This window comes from Diplotaxodon limnothrissa, linkage group LG11 (assembly GCF_057381915.1).
Source record: "Diplotaxodon limnothrissa isolate DT_005_m linkage group LG11, D_limnothrissa_male_GT1.1, whole genome shotgun sequence".
Lineage (NCBI taxonomy): Eukaryota > Metazoa > Chordata > Actinopteri > Cichliformes > Cichlidae > Diplotaxodon > Diplotaxodon limnothrissa.
Window position 1 is genome coordinate 11,868,884 of NC_140606.1, and position 22,789 is coordinate 11,891,672.

General features: G+C 41.5%; 1 protein-coding gene across 1 annotated transcript in view; it reads right to left on the reverse strand.

Moving 5' to 3' along the window:
• Positions 1-281: 281 nt before the first annotated feature.
• Positions 282-22,789, reverse strand: part of LOC146622397 (uncharacterized) — a 46,198-nt gene continuing 23,690 nt past the window's right edge. The window contains exon 7 of the mRNA XM_085366808.1: positions 282-392. Coding sequence (XP_085222934.1) covers positions 282-392 — 111 coding nt within the window. The remainder of the gene's footprint in view (positions 393-22,789) is intronic.

The following is a 22,789-nucleotide window of genomic DNA, read 5'->3' on the forward strand; positions in this document are numbered from 1 at the left end:
CAAAGAAAGCAAACCCTTTTTATCTTAGATTGGAAGATCACTTTTTCTGTCATTTCCCCCCTTTTTTGATAGATATAAATGTTCAACATATTAACACTAATGAGCTAAAGCTAAAATGCTAGCTTACGTACTAGCAATACCGGTGACTAAATAACAATGTATGTATGCTAACACTGTTGAACAAGGCCAGTCCTGGTCCTGCAAAGGCCCTTGTGCATGGCTACGTAGGGAAGGGACATCTGGGAGCCGTAATCTAACCAGAGATGTAACATTCCCATAGCTCAGTAGCCCTCACCCCAGGTCTCTTCCACCGCTATAGCACTTTCCACCCAACCCTTCACCCTCCCAGCCTCCTTCATGATCTTCCCGCTTGGCTCCCAGAAGCAGCATGACTGCAGGGGAGAAGCAGCAGACAGGATTAAGGTGTAGGGGGGCCAGCTGCAGAGGTTCACTGCATTTAGATTTACATCTGTCCCCTAAGAGAGATCAATAACCTTTAATGTGGGAACTGTCAAAGCTGTGCGACCTCATATTTTAACCTCAATATTTTCGGGTGCTGTTTTGTCACATTGAATAAAGACTTGATAAAACATCCAGTTGAACTTCAGCCTATTTCCGTCTAAAATTGAAGTGTTTATCAGTGTGTGTGTTTCTGTGTTGGTGTTGAGAGGACAAGTGGCAATGAAAAGAGAATAAGTTAGGATGGGTTATTTCAGAAAGAAAGCTCAGTAAAAATTCTTTGAATGAAAAACACACACATGCCACTCTCAGCTTTAGCAGTTTTATGGTCCAGGTTTAGCACCATGCTGCATCAGAGTGATTGATGTACCTCTCAGCAAGGACAATGTGCCGGGTAACTGTCTGTGTCAGGGAGGGCTGCTAGTGCACTCCAGCTGGCCTAAAGTGTGTGCATGTGTCAAACAGCAGAGCAGAAACTGTAGTGAGTGATGAAATGCAGAGATAAAGATTCTGAACACTTACTATCTTTTGGGTTGTTTGGTCCTTTAAATGTGTAATAAAAGCTAGTTGTAAATTAACCACAATAAATTAACCCCTGAGACAGGCTACACATATTTTACTGATATTATAATGTAGTATAGTGGTAAAACAAGTAGACAAAATCTACTTTGATTGACAAATATTACACTTAATGTTATACTTTGAAGTAAAATCATTTTATTTATTTATTTGTTAATTAGGTCTGAAATGCAGTGTTTCTGTTTGTGCAGCACAGCATTTCTGGTCAAATAGCAAAATAATACCAAGATTGCAAAAAAGAAGAAAAAAGAAAAAAAGAAAAATTAAGGATCATAATATATTCACTTAAAAAAATCCACAAGTCCTTTTGTGAACTTGCTTATAGGAACTATTTTCTTTTACCATTTTCTATCTAGCAGGTGCTTCACTGAGAAAAAAATTATAAAAGCTTAATTGAGCTGTTATGTTAGCTACCTATATCTGTTTACTATAAACTTCAATCTAATTTATTTTATTTAAAGTGGCAAATCCCAACAACAGTCTTGTAAGGTATAGACCCTACAATAATAGAGAGAAAACCCAAGAATCAGGTGACTCCTTATGAGTGAGCACTTGGTGACAGTGGGAAGGAAAAACTCTCTTTTAACAGGAAGAAACCCCTGGCAGAGCCAGGCTCAGGGAGGGGCAGCCATCTGCTGGGATCGGGGGTTAGAGGAGGAAGACAGGATAAATTTACAAGCTTCAGTATAGCAAGCACCTTTGACTTAACCTCAAAGAGAAATTAATATCAGCATTAAAGATATAAAACAATATAACTTGATTTTCTAGTCCACTTTAACTTTTAGTGATATAGCTGGGGGGTGGCTACAAGAGGACACAACCTAACAGTTAATCTTAATAGGTTACTATCTTGCAAGAGTGACTTTTTTTCAAATCCACAGGGTCATGATTTGCAGCATGCATCATCTCTGCATTTAATATCTGCAAAACTCTAACAAAAACTGCTTTTAATGAATTATTATTCATAAACACAGGCAACTTTTAAAAATAAATAAATAATGGAGCTGATTGAGTCTAAGCTATTTCCAGATAACTGTTCATGAGTTTGATATGCAAGCATTATATTTAGAAGATAGTCACAGCTGTTGGTAAATGTAGAGGAGAAAAAGTGCAGTGGCTGTCACTTAAGCCACTGCAATGGAGTAGAATTAGGTTAGAAAAAACACAACAGCACCCTCTATTTAAATGTGCTCAGATACTTTCCACTACTACAGGGGCTCTGTGATTCATGACATGAGTTTTTGAGTTCTTGTACCCAAAAAACTCCCTCAGCCTCAGTCTTTTAACTCTCTATCCCTCTTTGTTCTAAGTGACAGACAAGAGCTATATCACAGTAAACCACAATGACACTCAAAAGCAAGTATTTTTACAACCTGCAAGCATCAGTGACCAAATCTAAAAGATTGGTTAATTCCGTTGTTGACCTGATTAGCGACCAGTGGATGTGTCTATGAGAGGCAACCAAGCCTTTTCAACTCAGCAAGGTGCCAGGGAGAGAAGGTAATGAGCTTTAAGCTGCACTGCTATGCCTTTCCCTGCTTTTCTTTCACCAGCTTTCAAGTCCAAGCTTATTTTGAAGAGGAGGCTCAAAAGTTATAAACCCTCATAGTAAGTTTTAGCTTCACTTTGCCAAACGACTCTGACAGAACTTTTGGACAGCGGAGTGCCGCGTATGGACCCCCCCCCCCCCACCTTCTTGTTCTGTTTTAAGAAGGAAATCTTTTGTTGCTTTTACTGAATCCCGTCAGAGCTTTAGAAGCCAACATTAGAGACCGAGGGATAAAACTCAGGTTGAAACAGGTCAGACGACTTTTATTTAATGCCGAGCTCTTACCATCCCTCATTCTGTCCACATGGGTGTCATAAGTACAAGTATGTGTGGCAGTATGTTTATCCATCTGTTTTAAGCATACAGGGACTTTTCCTGGCTTTTTGTATGTGTGTATGACAAGTCTCGCAAAGATCATAAACATTACCGCTCCCTCCTCACTCACCATATGCGTTTCGAGGAGCCAGCGAAACAATTGGGTTCAGTTAAATTTGTCACTCTAAATTGACCCTAAAAACAATTAAGTCATAGGGACCATTAACTATGTATAACCATCATAAAACATGTTCCAGCAGCAGAAAAAGAAAAGGGGGTAAAACTGTGGTCACAGGAAATGAGGTAATAAGGACTGCACAGCTAGTCAACCTGTCTTGCTGCTGCACTGCCTTGCTGACCTGAGGGGAGCCAGATGAGCTTTTTTTTCAGGGTAGGGAAAGGAAAGGGAAGGGTGGCTTAAAGGGGTGAAGGGGTGGTGGGCATGAGGGCGGGGGGTGAGCGGGGGGATTTGAGCAAAGCACGCTCTCTAATCTTGCACTCAGCCAAGCGATCTCATGATGCAGGAGGCTTAGCCACTGCAGTGAAAGCAATCTAATGGCCAATGAGTAATCAACACTATTGCCTGTCTTGACTAATATCCCTATGGCCTAGTCTGCTGAAGCAGGGAAACTTCTCTTTTCAGGCTCTGCTTCACAGAAGGAAGGGAGGGGGCAAGAAAAGTGTGTGAGACAGAAAATAGAGACGTAAGTATGTATTTGATTTACTTTTGGATGAGGCAAAGACTTCCTTTCCGACTATCAGGAGTAACATTTGTTTGGGAGACTCTGAGGAATTTAAAAGCTGTCACATGGTTGATTCATTCCCATAAAGCAGTATGTTTTGCATGCACAAAGCCCTTTTCCCAGCTTGCTTAAGAATTTCAGCATAACCTGCATGACTATAATCAAGGGATCAACTGAAGGATAACAGAGAACATAACTCTTCAAGTCTCCTCAGAGTGAAAAAGCAAAACATGCACCATGTCCACGTCTGGTTTTAAAGTGTCCTCATCGTTGTATTTTGTTGTATTTTGTTTTTGCATTTCAGGGGTTTCAGCTGTCCTGGCATGGTGCTCTACACATGGCATGAGAGAGGGACGCTAAATCACATGGACTAATGAGAGGGGGGGTAAGAACAACAATAACAAAAAATAGATTTATAGGATGCATTAAATGACTTTTGCTTAGTTGGAAGTCACCAGTGAAAACTCTGTGGTATTTCAATATGCCCACCCCACCCATTTTCCTGTGATGGTTGAATACACCTGCCAGGTGCTAAAACCTGCAAATGGGTAGATACAAAAGGTGAGGTAACCACATGCTAGTCTATATTCATGTATTTTCTTGGTATTATTGTACAAAGTATTTGCTTCTCTTTCATTAAAATATTTTTATAGTTTCTCACAATACAAAAGAAAACTTGCTTCTGTCTCTTTTGGAGCCATTTTTTAAGAATCAGTTCACACATTTAGCTCTTTGCGGGTTTGGCAGACCTCAGAACAGATGAAATGTTCAAATAAAAACACTTCAGTGGATGATAAGTCCAAAGTGTATCCATTCGGCAATCAACATTGGTGTAGTTTTGACATAAATAAAGAGATGAAGTCTCAACACTAATGGCTATAAACGACTGAAACATTATCAGAGCCGTCTGCACAGTTTCTTTCTGTTATTTTCCCCAACTGGGGAATTGCTTGAGTTTATTGTACGATACATTTACTGTACTAATAGGGAAATATTCTCATGCCAACATAGCAGTGGCTTTCTATAATTGGTTCAGTTTGTGCTTTACCCACTAAATTCATCCCTCATCATTACGTTCATTAAGATTAGTTGCTAAAAGCTCTGGCATGCCCATTTATCCCATACTCCCATAGTGACTTTGGTACTACATGAAGGAATTTCAATGTGACATTATAACCCAAACTGGGAGAATTATGTTCCAGTCCAGAGTAAATATGAGGTTTCTGTTCATTGCTAATAGCTTTTTTGTTTTCCTTAATTCTTGTTTTATTCAATGTACAGTTAGCGTTTTGGCTAAAATTGGCCTTGAGGTTTTGGTCCGAGATAAAGGGCTTCAGAGTGAATCGCTCCACCAAAGTCAGCGACAGGATCCATCTCTCAGAGAGAAGAATAGCAGTGAAAGCGGAAGCCAGCTAACCTCTGTCAAAACTGCCATCCATCACTCGGCGTTTTAACCTCGGCCACACTGAAAGACAGCCAATTACTTGGGCCAGTGGATGAAATAAATACGTCCTCACATTAGGGCCCATTACCAGGACTCTCTCTCCCATTTCTCCCCCGGTCTGCAGAGGGACTGAGCGGGTGGCTCAGCCCCCAGACCATTATGTCTGTCTGACATGCACCAAACTATAGCCTCCGTTGAGAGGTCTCCATCCACACAACCACTATGAAGCACTCTAACCTCGGAGTAAATGGCCAAAACTACTCACTCTGACACTGACAGAAATATATCCCTGCAACAGTCTCAGTCATCACTGATTTATATGGAAGAGTTTTTTTTAAACTTTACTATTAACTTGGCTGAATTTAAACTTATTTTATTCATTCATTCCTCAGCTAAACATTTAATAACAAAAAGCATATTTCAAAATTTTGATTACTACATGTTGTCTATAACCATGGAAATCCCAATGGCAAGTCTAGCAGATGCTAGTTCAGATACAAACCAGTTTCTTATAGAAGCATCGACTCACTTCTTGGTCCTTTACTCATCCAACATGCACCTGCACAGAATCACTAAACTAGCATTAACCATCCACCAGCCCTGTAAGGTGGTTTTTGTAAAGTGTACAGCGTTGAGTCAAAGGGGATTATTAAGGAATGAAACTGTGAAAGAAAAATCATTTTACGGCATACAGGCAAATACAGATTAAGAGTCCCAGTTAGCCGCATTTGTGTGAACTGTATCAGTGAATACACTGTATGAGTAATGGTGCAGTGCCTGCTGCAGTAAAGGTTGAGATTTATTAAGGTTTCAAAACAAAATGAGGCACCATAGCAGACAATTCTTGTTTCTTCCTTCTGTCCAAATATTGGGAGATATTGTTATTGTCCATATGTTCCTGTCATGTCTGAATTAATCCTGATGAACTTGTATGTGGAAGACAAATGTGTCTTATATATATACACACACATATATATAGGCTTATATCTACCCAGTGTATGATCATTGTATACTGACCTGCTATTATGACAGATTAGCATTGGAGTGCTGCCTAGCTGCTACCATTAGCTACATTGTCGAGAGAGAAAAAGCTCAGACATGTATAGCTACGTCTGTCTTCTCTTCAGAGGGCTTGTGGAGAGGCTCTTCATCAGTCCATTAACCACCTATGCTACTTAACTCCTTTTTGGTCCCATGGATCTGTATTTTAGTTGATTCCAGGTGTCCAAAGTTTACAGGCATCTATTTTTTTCCCCCTCCAGAACAATAAACTCTGAGAGGCCTAAAGCAAAGGGGTCTGTGCATGGAAGAGGGAAGGCAGAAAGAGCGAGAGCGAGAGAGGGGCTCTGTTTATTAGACAGCAAATAGCCGGCCAGTGGGTTTATGATGTGGAAGGTCATTGTTGGTTAATAAGTGGCCACATGAGTGCAGGCAGGTGCTGTGTTAACACCTCCTCTTAACTTGCCTTTCCAGCAGAGCCCATTCATCAGCCCGGTGTTAATGAAGGCCATATAATTAATAGGTGGATAGGCGAGAAAGCCCCCTGAGTTAATCAATGCAGACCTGTTTGAAGAGCGGGGCTAAGATGGGACACTGGCTTTTCTAAAAGGGGTGGTGGTGGTGTGGGTGGGGGATGTCTTGGCTATGAGAGTGTGAGCCCTGTAAGAGACGCGCAGGTCACCGAGACAGAGAGCGAGAACGCTAATGGCTTTGGCTCGCTGCATCTGTGTATAATATGTAGGAAGGAAGGCAGTTTAATGCGTTGATAAACAGTTTTGGAAGAAAGATGAAGGGCACTGGAGTAATGTGCACGGTGTTTCAGCGAAACAGCGCAGAAGTTCAAATGATTTAACCTTTTTTTTTTTCTAAGTCAGTATAGCTTAGACTGTTTTCCTCACCGCCTTGCTCACTCCTTCACCTGCCCCTTATCTCCACAAATGGAGTGTTGACTTTCTGGTCTTCAAAGGAGAAATACTGTCAGGCTGTTGCTAATGGGGATCAGGAGAGGCTACTGTTCTGGGACTTGTCAAGCCCTGTCCAACCTGCCATCCTGCCCTGAAGTGTGGGAGCTATTTAACCTCTCCTCCTCTCTCTTTCTCACATTTTCCCTGTTTCTGCCTCCCACCCCTCCTGTTCCTCCATTAGCTCTTTTTTTCCCTCTCTCTCTTTCTTCCGTCTCACGCATTATGAATTTTACCTCTCATACTTACTGCATGCCATCATATGTCATCTGATTAGGCAGGCAATGTGAGTTTTATTTAGATAAGTAACTGTACTGTATGTGATCAGAGGGAGGCGTGCATTTTTGTGGAATGATGCCATCGCCTTCAGTTCTGATCTGATGCTGGAAGCTGGTGGATAATCACCCATCAGTGCAGACCTGCACTTCCCCCTTTGCCTCTACCCTTCACACAATAGATACACATCTTTAGAATGGTGCTTCGTTTAGTTGCTTACATCCTTGTAATAGTTTTCTTGCTGTGCACATGTTTGTGTCTAAGAGTCTATGCGCATGTATACATCCCTGTGTGTGTGTTTTCAGTATATTAGCTCATATTTCTGTGCAGTTGTGCGTGTGTGTGTGTGTGTGTGTGTGTCTGTGTAGAAGAAGGCTTGGAAGAGGGGTGGGTGAAGCTTTACAATGGTCAACTGAAAAGAACCATTCTTTTATTCAGCAATTAACCCCATCTGGGTAAATAATACGCTGTTGTGCAGCCGAGCCGTCACTGTTATGCGCCGAGCCCTGAACCTGAGAGCACTTCAAACAGCAGCCGGTCACCCAAACGATGACAAGATGCTGCAGAAACCGCTTTTCACAAAGTATATAATGCAAAGTATTGGGTTTCACTGTACAGTTTAAGAAAACCAGGAGATACCTTAGAAAGAGAGAGAGAGAGATGGAGGGGAAGACGGGGAGAAAACGAGAGAGCAGGAGGAAGAAGGCTGAAGCACGGGTGATATCACAGATAACAAGTCTGGATGCACTTACCTGCCTGGAAACCTGATCGTATTATTTTAAATTCTGGGAGCTCAGGCACTTAAAAACTGAGAGCTGGGGACTCTCGCAGTTGGAGGGAGGGAGGCGGTGGGGGGGTAGGTGGATGTGGGGTCGGGTGGAGAGGAGGGAGGGAGGGATCGGGCTGTCCCACTGTGTGGATATATGGTGTGAGAATTCAATTTGCTCATCTCCTGTTATCATAACTCAATTTCCCCGTTTCACACATGCACGGACATGTGGGTAGAAACTCCATCGCACATTAACGGTCCATCCAGTCACCTGACGAGTGAGGGAACTTCCTCGAGGAGGAGTGCAGGTAATTAACGTCGATCAGGGCCGCTGCTCTCCAGATTTACGGTGAGAGAGAAGCGAATCTGATCTCACAGACGTGAGAAATGATGAGGAGAGGTAGGTCGACTGCATGAAGGGGCCCCGAGTCTCATTAAGCAGAGGAACTGATCTTTCCACAGAGATCGGGGCCCATCGGATCCCCATTATGGTTCTGTTCCTGGGGGCCCCGTTAACAGCACTCCCCTAAGCCCTTTGGAATGAGATCTGGCTTAAGAAATGAGTCTCTTGTGTGGAACGCATAGCGCTGGGACTCGTGGACACACGCCAAACCACTAAGGGATGCAATATTGGTGTCAACTGTCACTTTACAGGAACGTATTAAAAAAATATTAACATACAGATATAAATATAATGACAGATGGATTAAGTGGCTCTATGGAGCTGCAGGTGAGCAGATTGTTGCTAGCAATAGCAATACTAAGAGACTACAATAAAGGGCAGTTACAGAAAGAAAAGGAAGGGGCTAGAAAGCAGGAAAAAATTACAATGGCAAAAATAAAATGTCCCTGATTTGTTATTCTTTTTCTGGCCTTATTAGTATAAAGGCTAAAGCTAAATTCATATATGCAACATTAATATGCATCTTACTTTTGTGTATTCGATACATATAAATATTTTTTATATTTTATGCAAATGTCCTGCCAAGGAAGAGTGCTACACACAGGCCACAGCTAGAACCACAAGTCACATGATGTTCACATGACGCTCAGTGATTAGAATAAATGAGAGCAAATCCACAAGTGGAGCTTTCTTTTTTTTTTTTTAATTAAGTCATCCATTATGATCACTGTTTGATTTCTTTCTTAAATTTTTAGCAACATTGCATTGCTGCTTATCATCTAATGCACTAAAGTGTGAATAGACTTTGCTTTAAATGAGCATTATATTAATGGCTGTTGTCTAGCATGCTAAATTAAACTGTAGCTAACCTGGCATAAGGTTAGCTATGCTTTAGCTAACGAATAGGCCACCTCTAAAGTAAAAAACGAATAAATAAGAAGTTAGCAGGAAAGGAGTAAGGATGACAAGAGATTGGCATAAAACAAACAGAAAAGGGAGAAAAGCTCTATTTTAAAAAAATGAATAAACCTAATGAATCATGCGCTCTAAAATATACATAAAACAATCAACAGAACAAATACTCCTGCAGTCCACATTGCAAAATATTGCATCATATCTATTAGTGAATTTTTATTTATGTTTTTCAATGACAGTAAAACGAGTTACGAGTTTTGGTCCACCGCTGTGTCAATAGAAAAATTTCAAACGTCATTTAACTGTGACCTCCACTTGCCTCTCTCAATTGTTTTCTGGTTTTCTATTTTGCATCCATTTTTTAGATTAGTAATGATCTACACAGAGTGATGAAAGTTGCAAATTCTTGTGTTTAACCTTGGCAGTTGTAGGCATTTTTTGAACCAGCTTTGCGTCTTTGCTTCACTTGATTCCGCACATTTTTTTCTCTTGCTCTCATGTGTCCTCGCAGACATTTTGCCTAGCTCTTAAATTCCTCTGGATGGGTTGAATGCCTAGCAACAGATTTCAAATTAGCCGTGGGCCATCTACGCATAAATGTAAATGGAGGACAAGGGTCAGTGGGGCTTGCACCATGTTAGTTAGTGTACATTTGTCATTTGACAACAAAAATGCATTACTTAAATTGAGCCGTGAACACAAAACCAAGAGGAAGGGGAGTGGGATTGTGTTACATGCGCTGTGGAAAGCGTGACTGATTCAACTAATAATAACATCAATTTATTTTTCTTTAATGAAAAATTCTTCACACCGCTTTTTGACATGGGGAATAAACAAGCGAGGGAGAGCTCTCATGTCGAGCCCTCAGCTGTGCATTTGTGTATTTCTTCTTGCCAAATCATGGTTGGCAGCATGCTGGGGCCCTGTTATTACCCCGGAACTAATCTTCTCAAATCAAACATCCACGAAATATCAAAGCGCCAATGATTTGTATGTTGTTCTTATCAAGTTGCAAAATCTGCAAACCATGGCCAGCTCTCAACTTGTGTAATTTCTTAAGCTAACGGGTAAACATCCTGTGTTTACAAAGCAGATAAATGTCTTAAAGTTGTTCATTCCACTCCTGATTCAGAATAATAGCTGGCAGCGAATGCTGGATGTCAACACATTAAAGATCTTTAAAAATGTTTATGCAGCACTGTTTTCCTTTTTGTTTTTTTAGGTTTTTATCAGTAATCAAGCTCTTTAGCGTCCTGACAGATGATGCAGCTGCAAGAGCTAACCCCCCCCCCGCCCTCAAAAAACGCAGAGTGACCATCCCAAACGTTCCGTCCTCTCTCTTCGTTCTGCAGTTTATTATCTAATCAGCTTGGCCCTTGGACACACAGCCACGCTCAATGGACCCAGACCACATGGCCAATAGAGCACCCAACAGACTGTGTCATCTCAGCCTGCTGAATCAAAAACAAACACAGGGGCTTGCTCGCTGTTTTGAGGAGACCAGGATTAAGCGAGAGGCCTTCCCACCCTCCTCCACTGTTTATTTAGCATGTTTACACTCCTTGAGTTTGATTTATTCCTATGTCTTGTCACTGTTTCATGCAAGTCCGACTAGTTTTTTTTTGCAGTTTTGTAATGTTTCCTTAGTTGCTGGCAATCTTTTAAATCTGCAGAGTGAATTCAATTGTCTTAAAATGCCATATTCATGGCTGCCGTAGATTCTTGACAGCCTCCAGTCAAATCCCCACGCATTCACACCCACACACCTTTGGATTACCTCAGTGCAGAAGCGGGGGACGGAGTCTGGGCAACAGCACAAAACAAGACAACAGGCACAATTACAAAGCAGCCTGGAGACAATCCCGCACTTTAATGAAAGTCCAGTTTCCACTGCCCCAGGTAAGTGCTCAACGTGATTGTATCTGTGAAACAATTACACTGTCACAATCAAAGGAAGCTGCCTTTAAATGGTCTGTCAAGGCCCTCAGTGGGGCTAATAATCACTCATCTCTTTCCCACTGTGTCACTGAGGTGCTGAATCCTGCCTTTGTTCTGCACATCACCTGCCTCTCAATAGACTGCTTGGTGTTACACTTCAGGCACTTAGAGGGCCACGCTTTCAAAGCGGGGCCCCGAGGATATGCGAGCTCTGAGTGGATATCCAACAACTAGCACTTCCGAATCCCCTTTTTTGTCCAGCTCAGAGTTGGATTTGCTGAACAAACGTATATTACTGTAGCTGTTTCTCCACTTCTCCACTTCACTCCCTTGTTGTGGCAAGCCTGTTTTTTCTTTCTTTCTTTCCCTCAGGAGGCCCAGAGGTAAGCTGCAATCCTGGGAGCAACCAGCAGCCGAAGGGAGATAACACCCACTCCTAATTTATAGAGTTATCACATATCCTCACCGGCGCATAAAGTGCATCCGGTTGCCTCCAAGTGCCCAGCGGATTTCCATTTTACTCCTTCTCTTTAAGTTAATACCTGTTTCATGTTTAACATCAATTAAAGGTATAAGGGTAATTAGAGAAGACATGGGAGAAAAAGAGGGTATCCTGCAGTTTCTCTTCCACAGTTTAATGATTCGCCAGCAGCCCGACATGTGGCATGTCTGGAATGTTTGTCCCTCCATTCAGAGCATGAGAGTTATTGTGTCAGGAGAGGGAAGAAAAGGATCTATGCAGCTAAGTCTGCGTGCACACATGCACAAGGTATTTGTGTTTGAGTATGTGTTTGTGCCATGTTTGTAGGCCCAATGCCCGCTGGTTGTTGTACAGAAGGGTAAAGAGAAGGTTAGATGGTTTTAAATGATCCGCTAGTTGATCCGAGTTTCCATTCTTGTCCGCGAGAACCTCTCGTTGCAGCTGGTTTTGGTTTCCGTGTTTGACTGTACAGAGTAAAAAGGCTCAAATTTATACGTTGTTTTTCCTTCTCTGTATCCTGCCTTGTCTGTTCTCCACTGCAGGGCACCCACTGCAACTTCACTCTTTCTCTGTTTCCCACTCTTCATTCAGTCGATCCCCGGGACACCCCATTCATTTATTTTTTATTAAACTTCAGCACTCTCCGAGACTCATTTCCTGCGGTTACTGGTGGAGCAGAGAGCACGCTGGGAGTTTCCCAGAGACTGGCAGGGGTCGGGAATGATGCCGGAGGAGCAAAGATGGGGGTTGGTTTGGTTTGAGATGGTGAAAGAAGGAGGGATCATCATTTTGGGAGTGCCCTGTCACCATGGAATTTATTAGAAAACTTACTCTTTTCTGTTACAGTGTAGTTGGGTTAAATAAACACCTAAATTGGTTTTCAAAACCAAATACAATAAACTGTAAGCAGATGATAACACTGACGTGAAAAATATCATATAGAAATGGCACCCCATAGACAGGCATTTTTGTCCCCAGCTATAAAAACCAAAGCTCGGCAGGAACGACATGTTGCACTGTGACTTACATGTAGCATTTTTTGGATGATTTATTGCCATCACCGAAACACTTTAACAGGCAAGCTGTTTTTCCCCTTCATTTAGGTTACATGAAAAGGTGAGTTATTGCCACCACTTGATAAGAGCGTGATGACGTAGCTGGATTTCCTACTCAAATGATCAGGTTTGTGGTTTACAGGACAGCCATATATCTGGTGTCTTTTTTCTACATTCCCTACAACTTTTCACATATGCACTTTACATGCATTTTTTTTTTTACAGGAATTGGCCCATTGGTATGCCAAGTATATTGGAAAAATGTGTGGCGCAATTTATGACCTCAGAAATGCAGAGCAATGTGCAATAGTCTTGAGAAACCCCCCCATTTCTTTATATTTTGCCTCCACGGAGTAAAACAAAGGACAAAGGACAAAAGAAGAAGTCACAAAAAAACTATCTGCAGCAGCTCAACATTTTCTGAAAGTCATTTCGAAGTAGAGAAGGCTGAGGAATGCCAAACTATACAAGAAGTAGACTGAAAATCAGTGGCAACAGGTCTGAGAGATTAATCTAAATTTGGCATTTTTGTTCAAATTGTTATCATTACGTATGGAAAAGATCAGGAGATGGATACAACAGTGGGTGTCTACAGCCATGTATATATCATAGTAAAGGCTCTGTCATGGTTTGGGGTTTCATTTCAGCCAGTGGTGTTGGGGATCTTGTCAAAATTGACGCAATTATGAACATAGAAAAGGTTTTTATACACCAATAGTAGCTTCTCCTTTTCGCCTCATATACAGTATAATCTGGGTGGCTGTATCTCAGGAAGTAGAGCAGGTCATCTACTACATCATAAGGCTGGTGGTTCGATTCCTGGCTGTTCCAGCTTGTATTCCAAAGTATGTTTGGGCAAGATACTGAACCTCAAGTCGCTCTCCAATGCAGCCATTGCAGTGTCAATGTTAGAAACACTTAGGTAGAAAAAAGTGATGGCATGTTGTATAAAGTGCCTTGAGTGTTCAATTTGACAATATAAGAATCAGTTTACCATTTATTTCAGTAGAAGTTTCAATAATTCACTGCACCTACTTCTCACTTTCCTGGAACAATATGAAGAAATGAAGGGTGGCTCAAGAGTTTTGCACAATATTAAATCCTTTTTATACAATTTTTAAATATATTTTTATAGTAGTATTAAAAAGTTATTTAGACAGTCTTTAGCTTTTTTTTTGTCTAAATAATATACCTGGGCTACTGATCAATAACATAATGAATCTTTTTTTTTCATTTATCTTGTATTTTTATATGTAAGAAGATTTTAAAACTGATCATGATTGATTTTGGGGGCAATCATACACTTTATCTGATTATATGAAATCTAACTGTCAACATCTATGCACTTGCATCAGTCAGCAGTCCTTGGCGCCCCACACACTTAACCAAAATTAAGTGTTGCTCTGGTTCTCACATCCGCTTGTATAATATTTCCCCCCCCCCTTTTTTAAAGGCTATGACCATATGGAAGGTAGGTGCCCATGAATTTTAATGTAAACACACACATACTATTCTGATGCATTTGCAACACACATTACATATGAATTATATGTTTGAGGGGGGTAGAAACATGTAGTGTTGTTTTCATGGTTTTTAAATGAACCATCTGGGTACTTGTTGGCAAAGACCCCAGAATTTACAAGGTTTATTTTCATTGCTGAAATAGTGTACATTGCACACTGGGGCAAGAGGGTTTGACACAGGGGACCCAAACAAGCATCTGAGCAATCAAATTATTCCCAGAAAATTATTATAGATGAAGTGCTTGGGGTATTATTTGCAAATCAATAAAAAAAAAAAAAAAAAGCATACGTGTGTGTCAGGCGAGTGTTTTATGCCTCAATTCCCATTAAAACACGGCTGCCATGGACTAAAGACTTCCAGGCCATTTAGGGCTGGGTAAGCCAATCACAAATGGGCTTTTAGGGCTTTAAAATAATTATGGAGTCAGTTACATTGTCAGGCATAACTCTGCTGTTTGTCAAACTGTTTACATTTGGCCTTGTGTTCAGTTTTCAAACAGCTTGTATTCAAACATGTGGGGCAGGAATCTAAGTGTTTGCTAATTTTCAAAATGAAGAGTTTTCCTGCTAAATGGATTGTACTGAATCATCTCCTGTAATTATTTGTTCATTCCTCTGTTCACTTAGGGTCTCAGTCAGTTGCTAATGAACATGCAGAGGCCAATCTTTTCTCTAAGCTAGCAGCTATTATAGCGAGGAGTTAGCACAAGATAACCATTAGCCTTATTTCTCACACCTTCATGTCTTCTTGTTGACTTCCGTATATTAAAGGAGACTCACCGGTGTTTCTTCAGATCCACTGTGTAGGAATCGCATACGTCCAGTGACTGATGCAACAAATTGGCAAGACCTTAATCGCGAGCCTCGATTGGAAATAAGTGTCTGAAACTGCAGGAATCAGGGTTAGTAAGTTTGAAATGAATGCCAACCTGATATTCATCACTCATTTCTGCAGACTCTGAGCGAACACGGATCAATTTGATTTAACAAATCTTTTGAATGCACTTTATTTGAGACAGACAAGATTTGCTTCATCATATCTTAAATGTTTACCTTAGGTGTCAAAGATATACAACAGTGCCAGAAGCAGAGGAATCTGAAGAAGATTGAGATATCTGAGATTCGAAATTTGTTGATGGCGATGATTTTAAAAATCACATCGATTATATGACTTTTCGAGTGTATTCATCTTAAAATGCCCAGCTAAAAATTAACTTTACTATTATGCAATTTACTGCAGAGGTAGCTGGGAAAATAACAAAGGTGTGTGAACGTTACGAGAATAGATTTGGATTCTCACAACTTAACAACACAATGACTCCACCTCCCCTTCTCCACCCTTTATCTGAATACCTCAGTTGAACTGCCATCCTGACATGCATTGCTTACGAGAGCATTCATCATGGCACAACAGTCTGACTTCCTGTCTCCGTGCTGACAGCGAGCTGTTAACGTAATGAGGTGCATGCTAGCGCAGAAGGTTTTTGGGAGACCGACTTGGCCTCCTGCTAACTGGGTACACCATGGACCTCACCAGGCAGCCCTCCAGGGAAACCATTTGAGCAATGTGACCCCTAAATACAGTAGATTAAATAATTAAAGATGACCATTCATTTTCAGTAAAGGAATGTGTATTAAAAAGGTTCATTACAATTAATCAGGATTTTTAAAAATAGTGTACATAGTAAAGGAGAGCAGTGGTTCTGAAATAGGGGAGTGGGGGAAATGGATGAGGCTTTGATGTGGTTCCCAGGGCTGTAGGCCATGCAGAGCCATGCTATTTCACCGTGAAATGCTATTACACTTCTGGTCTTTTGGTTGCCATCACCACAATTTCCTTTTTCAAGCTCTCAGTAGTTTTTGATTAAATGATCCCAGATCCTAGACATGTACAAATGTCACATGTCACAGGGTTTGCTTTATTTTGTAATACCCAACCTTGAGAATGTGATGAGTTACAGACTAGTGCTGTACAATACTACAAATTTTGGTATTAATCTGATACCAAGAAAATTATTTTAGTATTGCTGATTCTTTTAACCTATAAAGGAACTGGAGAATAAAGCAGAGTTGTCTGTTACTAACTGTAGATCTTTCATCATAGTTAACACTCATTCCGACAGCATTTTTACTGCTGGCAAACAAGCTGTACTCTGTAGAGTAATATCAGAGCCCCTTTGTGATTTCAATAAAATATTTTTCAGTTTCCATCACTGAACATGGTTCTTATCTGACGGCATCACCATTTGCCTTGGCGCATGACACAACAGACTCAAACAAATACACAGAAAACCAGTCAAAAACTTGCAAACTCTTTGCAAATACTGCAAATTAAATGGAGAGACTGATCAATCGTCCTACCCTTGATGGCAGTGTAATAATTTTTGTCCCAGCAGCCACTGCTGACATGCATTATTTAGAAAAATATCCATCCTTATCAGCTTTTCCCTATTCAAATGCACGCAACCACTTTACAAAAACAATTTTTGACTACTAAATGTGATCTAATTACATCGTTTGCCTCCAGTATCTGCCTCCTACACTTATCTGTCTATTGTGCCAAACACGTAACAGCTAATAAGCGTCACTTTACATGCTCGGTGTAAATGTTTAATGTTTGATGTTTTCACAGAATTAAAACTGAACACAAGTGTGATGTATGGATGTGGATACATACGTACTGTGGATATCTGCAGCTGAGAAAACTTGGTGTTCAGTTTCGCTGACGTTTTGACTTGAGCTGTTTTACTTTGTTGCTCCTTTCAGACTTTTAGTCTTGTAATTTAACATCCCAAACTGCTATATGTATCTAAAATAGCACATCAGCAGTGATCTTTGTTCAAATTAAACTTTAATTTAAAAGATAACACTGTGTACTACCAGCTCGTAGTGAACAGCAATCATTCTTGTCCATTTTGGCTCGCATGTCACATTTTTCCTCCAGTTAAGTCCAGTGACTAAAACACAGCATGTTGAGCAGTTTCAGCAAATTGGCCTCTTTTTTTTCTTTCTCTCTTTTTTTTCTCAGCGATCTAACCCAAACAGGAGATTCCATTTATTTTCTTTCAGGGGGAGTGTATTCTCTGGGATATTCACTGGCACTGGGATTGTTTGGAAAGGAGTGTCATTTGGCTCCCCTCTCCTCCTCCTCCCTCCACCACACCCACACTCCTCCCAGAAGTGTCTGCTGGTATCTGATTCCTACTGCTGGGATTCTCTGACAGGTTTAGCAGCAGCAGTGATAAGCAAGGGATGGGTTTAGAGCATCGCAGTTCACACTGATACTATCTCTTCCTGCCTTAATCCTCTGAGTGAAGTATCTACACACTTGTGTTTTAGATTTCGCAGAAATTTCGCCTCGATGATTGTGCTAAAAAAAAAAAAGGCAGTTACGAGGGTTGTGTGCATTTATCTCGCTTAATCCCTCGTTAAGATAAGAGCAGTGTCTGCAAATATAACAACCAGAGATAGAGATAAAGGATCGCATTTTATAGCGCTCTTTATGAGCAGGTTCTCACCTTACTGAGTCATCCTCTTTGTCATGGCCTCGCTCGACAGTTCTTGGACCCCAATAGCTCTGCTCACTTGTTTCATATCAGTGGATAATGTGCAGGATTAACTCACAAATGTGTTACAGAGCAGCTCCTTGCAGCTACACAAACAGCACGGCTCAAACTGGTGGAGTAGGTGTTTATTGCCGCTCTATTTATTTTACCGTGCAGTTTTGTTTTAGAAGTTGGAAATCCAAAAGAGCTTTTGGAACAGGAGATTAACATTGATGTTCTACAATAATATGACTCTGGTTGCACTGCTCAAAGCAAATATTTTTACTGACAACAGGCATGCGAGCATAGGACTGAATCGCAATTAGATTCGTTTGACCCTTTGGTTGAAAGGGGCCTAAGGTGGGACGCCACACTGAGGACATTGTACAATTTACCCCCCCATCCTCCAAAAATATTCCAAAGTCCCTGTGAACCCTGCAGGCTCCCTCCCTCTCTGCTCTTTTGATAATTATGAATTATTACAGGCTGGGGTTTTTGTTAGTAACTCTCTAATTTTGCAGATCATAATTGATCACAGGTGTGTCGTGGGGACTGTTTTTGAAGTTCTCTTCTTTCTCCCTTTCTCCTGCTCCCCCGCATCTTCTTCCTCTTCTTTGCTTTAGCAGTGAACCGAGGTCGTCTCCCAGGCAAGCCCCTGTTGGAGAGCTTCCCCTTTTCTTAATTCCAGGCGTTCCTTCAGCGTCTTAGACGAGCCGATGTCCTTTCATCCTCCTCGGTGGAAAGGAGGACACCACTAGCGCACACTGTCAGTCCAGCTGGGATGTGGCGCAACTCGCTACATTCCTCTTGTTGCTCTGGTCACTCGGGGTGTGTGAACATGTGTGTGTGTGTTTCCCCTCAGCAGAGCCTCCACAGCGTCCTCACAGCCAAACCATTTTGGGAATGGCTGGAGAGGAGGGGATATTGGATTAGAAAAAGGCAAGGGATATAAATCTCTCACAGAGGCTCTCCAGTCTATCTCCCATCCAGAGGATTTATGATGTTTAACAGACTCAAATAATAAAGAAAGAGAGAGGAAAAAAAACAATTCATGAAATTGTTTTTTTTTGTCTAGCAGCTTTCTTCCTTGATTGATTGTGAAGCCTGCAATTTCTGTGCGCTCCCCCCCCCCCCAGATGATCTTCATGTTTCCTTGAAACACACAGACACAAGCACACACAAACGAAAATCCAAACAGGTAAGATAAGAGGGAGGAGGTCGGTGGAGGCTTTAATTGTGAAACCCCCTGGTTTGGTAGATGTGTGTCCGCCCTGGGTGGTGAGCGGTGAGGTAAGCGTCTCCTCCCTGGAACACATTTCGACCAATTTATGTACAACTAAATCAATGGTAAGTATTTCCAGTTTACCGTTTAATTGCAGTCAGCTGGAACATGTTGCTTTCTGACACGGCAGAGCAGGACTCAGAGGACATTCTGAGGGCAGCGTGAAGGTGCAGCAGGTGTGCTCATGTTGTAGCATCTCGGTCCAATTCGCTTCAGAGCCGTGACTCACAGGGACTCAGTCTTTCCACCAGTTCATATTTTTTAATACGAAGTGTGAACCTCAATCTCACCTTTGTACAAATCTGATGTGACACACCAAAGACTTTTTTTCCCCTAGTATAGCGTGTGCACATATACTTCTCATATATGACTTTGTGTGTGTGTGTAGGCACGGGAGGGTTGTAGGTAAGCAAGACTCCAGAAATCAAGTACTTCTGCAAGAGTCAAATTCAATATGAGCTGAGGTCGTGATTGGTTAAAGGGGAGCTTTTGCCCCTGGACCTCACAATGAGGTATCTATTACAGCAACTACCAAAGAAATGTTCTTTTAATTAGCCACATTCATCTTTTTTTTCAGTGTTTTGACAGAAACTCTTACATAAACATACATCAACAAAGCAGAGACTGACCAAAAAAAATGCATGGTCATTTTTATGTTTGACAGCGCCACTTGGAACAATAACAGCAGTGACCTTGGGCCGCTGTGTTTTGGTCGGTTCTAGTTTTTCAGTTTTACTTCTAATCGTCCTGCTGCAGCACCTGCAGTAGGTTTTTTTGAGGGGGAAGGGAATTTTAATAGCCAACTATTGCCAATCATGTGCACATCATTCGTTTTTTTCCCCTCCCTCCCCTTACATGTTACATAAGACTTCCCACAATCTGAAATGGATTTGGACGGTAATGTTCTGTTTTTACTTGATCCAGTTGTAATCTTTCTAACTGCCTCCATCTAAACCAATATGGTATGCAGCTGGAAGCAAATTATTTTGTTGACAATGTTTGCTTGTAATTTTGTCAGTGTGATAATTCTTGGAGCGCTTTGTGTGTGTGATTGTGTTGTCTGGCTAGTGTTTGCAGCAGGCTGCTTTGCGGTCAGACAGCTGATCTTGGGCAGGAGAGAGCTGGTCTACGGGGACAGGCCTGCATTTGGTGTGGGCAAACTCAAGACGGCACAGCATTAAAATTCCTGCTCGAAAGTGACGTGAAAGAGGCGAGAATGAGTGAGTGAGAGAGAGAGAACAGAGGAGGTGGGGGGCTTCGGGGGTAGCCCGATGTGATGAAACCCTCGCTTGTTGCTGTTCGTGGCCCTCATTGTTGTCGCCCCCACAGCAATTGTCGGGGCGCTTGCCTGTTCTCCATTATGCCACATTTCCATGTAGTTTCCTGTCAAATATATAAAAAAAGGCTGGTGTGAATTTTACTCAACCTAAAAACACGTGTGGACATTTTTCCCCACCTGGCGCAGCTAAACTGGGGCGGAATGCTAAAATGTGCACTGAAGCAGGGGAGAGATGATGTGCTACACCAAAGTGTTTCACAACAAACACTCTCGAAGCCATCAGGCTGTTCGCTGCAGGGCTGTTTGGGCCGACCCACTTCTTTACAATATACAGGTGCTGAGGAGAGGGGGGAAAATGGAGAGGTAAGGCTCTGCAGTGCCACAGAACATAGTCAGTCTACGTGCTCTGATGGCGTAATGGGAACTGCCAGCTGTGGCCTTAATTACAGCACAGAGTGGTGAAGGAGATTGGTCCTGTTTTTCTTCTAGGACTCACAGCTTAACCGATGTGTAGACTCCAATGTTGTTAAACCAGATGAAGGGCATCGCTGAGAGTTCTGCATCAATGAGAGGACAGAAAACAAACCTGCCTGAGCTTATTCATCACACAGGGCAATAACTGCAACACAAGCCAATCAAATAACTGGTAAAGCCATCATAAGTCCCCAACTTTTTGGGTGACCCAATAGGTAAGTAGCTAGGTGCAAAACAACACCATCAAAGTAGTTGTAATTCAGATGAAATAATTCATGAAAAGGCTACAAATTCACTTGTTAAATATGATAAGACAAATGCTATATTTCTATATGTATGTCTATATTTCTGCATGTAGATTGAAGGTATACACACCTTCAATCTGTTGAGTGACATACTACTGTACCAGCACCAAAAAGCTATGATGAAATGTACTGACATTTTTTCAATGAATAAAAATAAGATAAAAATGTTTTGGCGAGATGAGATCTATTCACGAAAAATGAAGTTGTGTAGAAAGGCAGGACATATTTTGTGCAGTAAGGTTAGTGCACAGAAACTGTAATTTGATCAGGTATTAGAAAAAACAGACTGCAGTATATACTTGTTAAATATTTGTATTTAACAAGTATATATTTGTATATATTAAATTAGTGTTCACCATTAGAATGAATGGCCTAAAAAATAAGCAACTGCGTTAGCATGACAAACCACAAAGTATGCATTGTAGTTCCAGTCAAATGATCTCTCTAACCAGCTTCAGGCAAAAATGGCAACTTTGCATACAAAATGTGTCCTAATCTTACAGATCAGTTCTTGTGGAATTTCCCAAGCAGATCCACGGTCCCCTGAAGGTGAAAGAATTTACATTTTAAACACCTACAAGTTTTTTTTTCTTTTTACTCCTTTTGTTATTTTTTGTCGACAAAATGAAAATTTATTGCTAACGTTCTTTGAATTATGAGCTAAAATCTGAAGGTCAAGCACTTGACGTGCACGGTAAGTCAGACTAAAGTCACTAAAATACGCTCCTTTGTGCTGTCTTCTGTGTTAACAATATGCACGATGTGATACACGTTCATTTAATCAAGGCACAATACCGCAGTTGATTTACAGGTTGTGCATTACCTTGTGACCGAGTGAGCCAGCAGCGAGCGTGGGCCTTGGTGGTAATGTAGTGCTAGTGTAATGCATTGTGCTTGGCTGCCTCTTCTGAAACATTTCACTAATGGCATTAATGTTCTGAGTGCTCGGGTCCTTAGCTGTGCCAACTAAAGGGGAGGGGGAAACGGGGAGACGGGGAGGGGAGAAGTTGAGCAGCAGTTGAATCTAAGCAGATGGCACTTGTTTTACTTTCTTGCCTGGCCATCTGGAGTTTACTTAAACTGATGACTTCATCATCAAACACTGGCCCACCAGCCAACTATGGCACTCACCACACACGTATACACACACTTACGGGATACAACAGCAGCAGAGTGACTGTGTTATGGTGTCGCACTTGAGAAGCGTATGCATGTACTTAGGTGCCTGTATGTGTGTGTTTGTGTGGTGGTTCATGCAGGTTTGTGTGTGTGTTTGTGTGTGTTTGGCACATCTTTCTTTTGCAGACACACACAAGTGTGTTTATAAGAACCCGACCTGTAAAAATGTCATCCCTCTGTCTCTTCAGTCCTCATTCAGAGTGACATAATACTGGCCTCGGGGATGGCATCATTAAGCAAAATGTCCTCTGGCATTTTCTAACTCCTCTGTCAACTACATAAAACTTTAATCACTGCAGTCACAGAGGACTGATC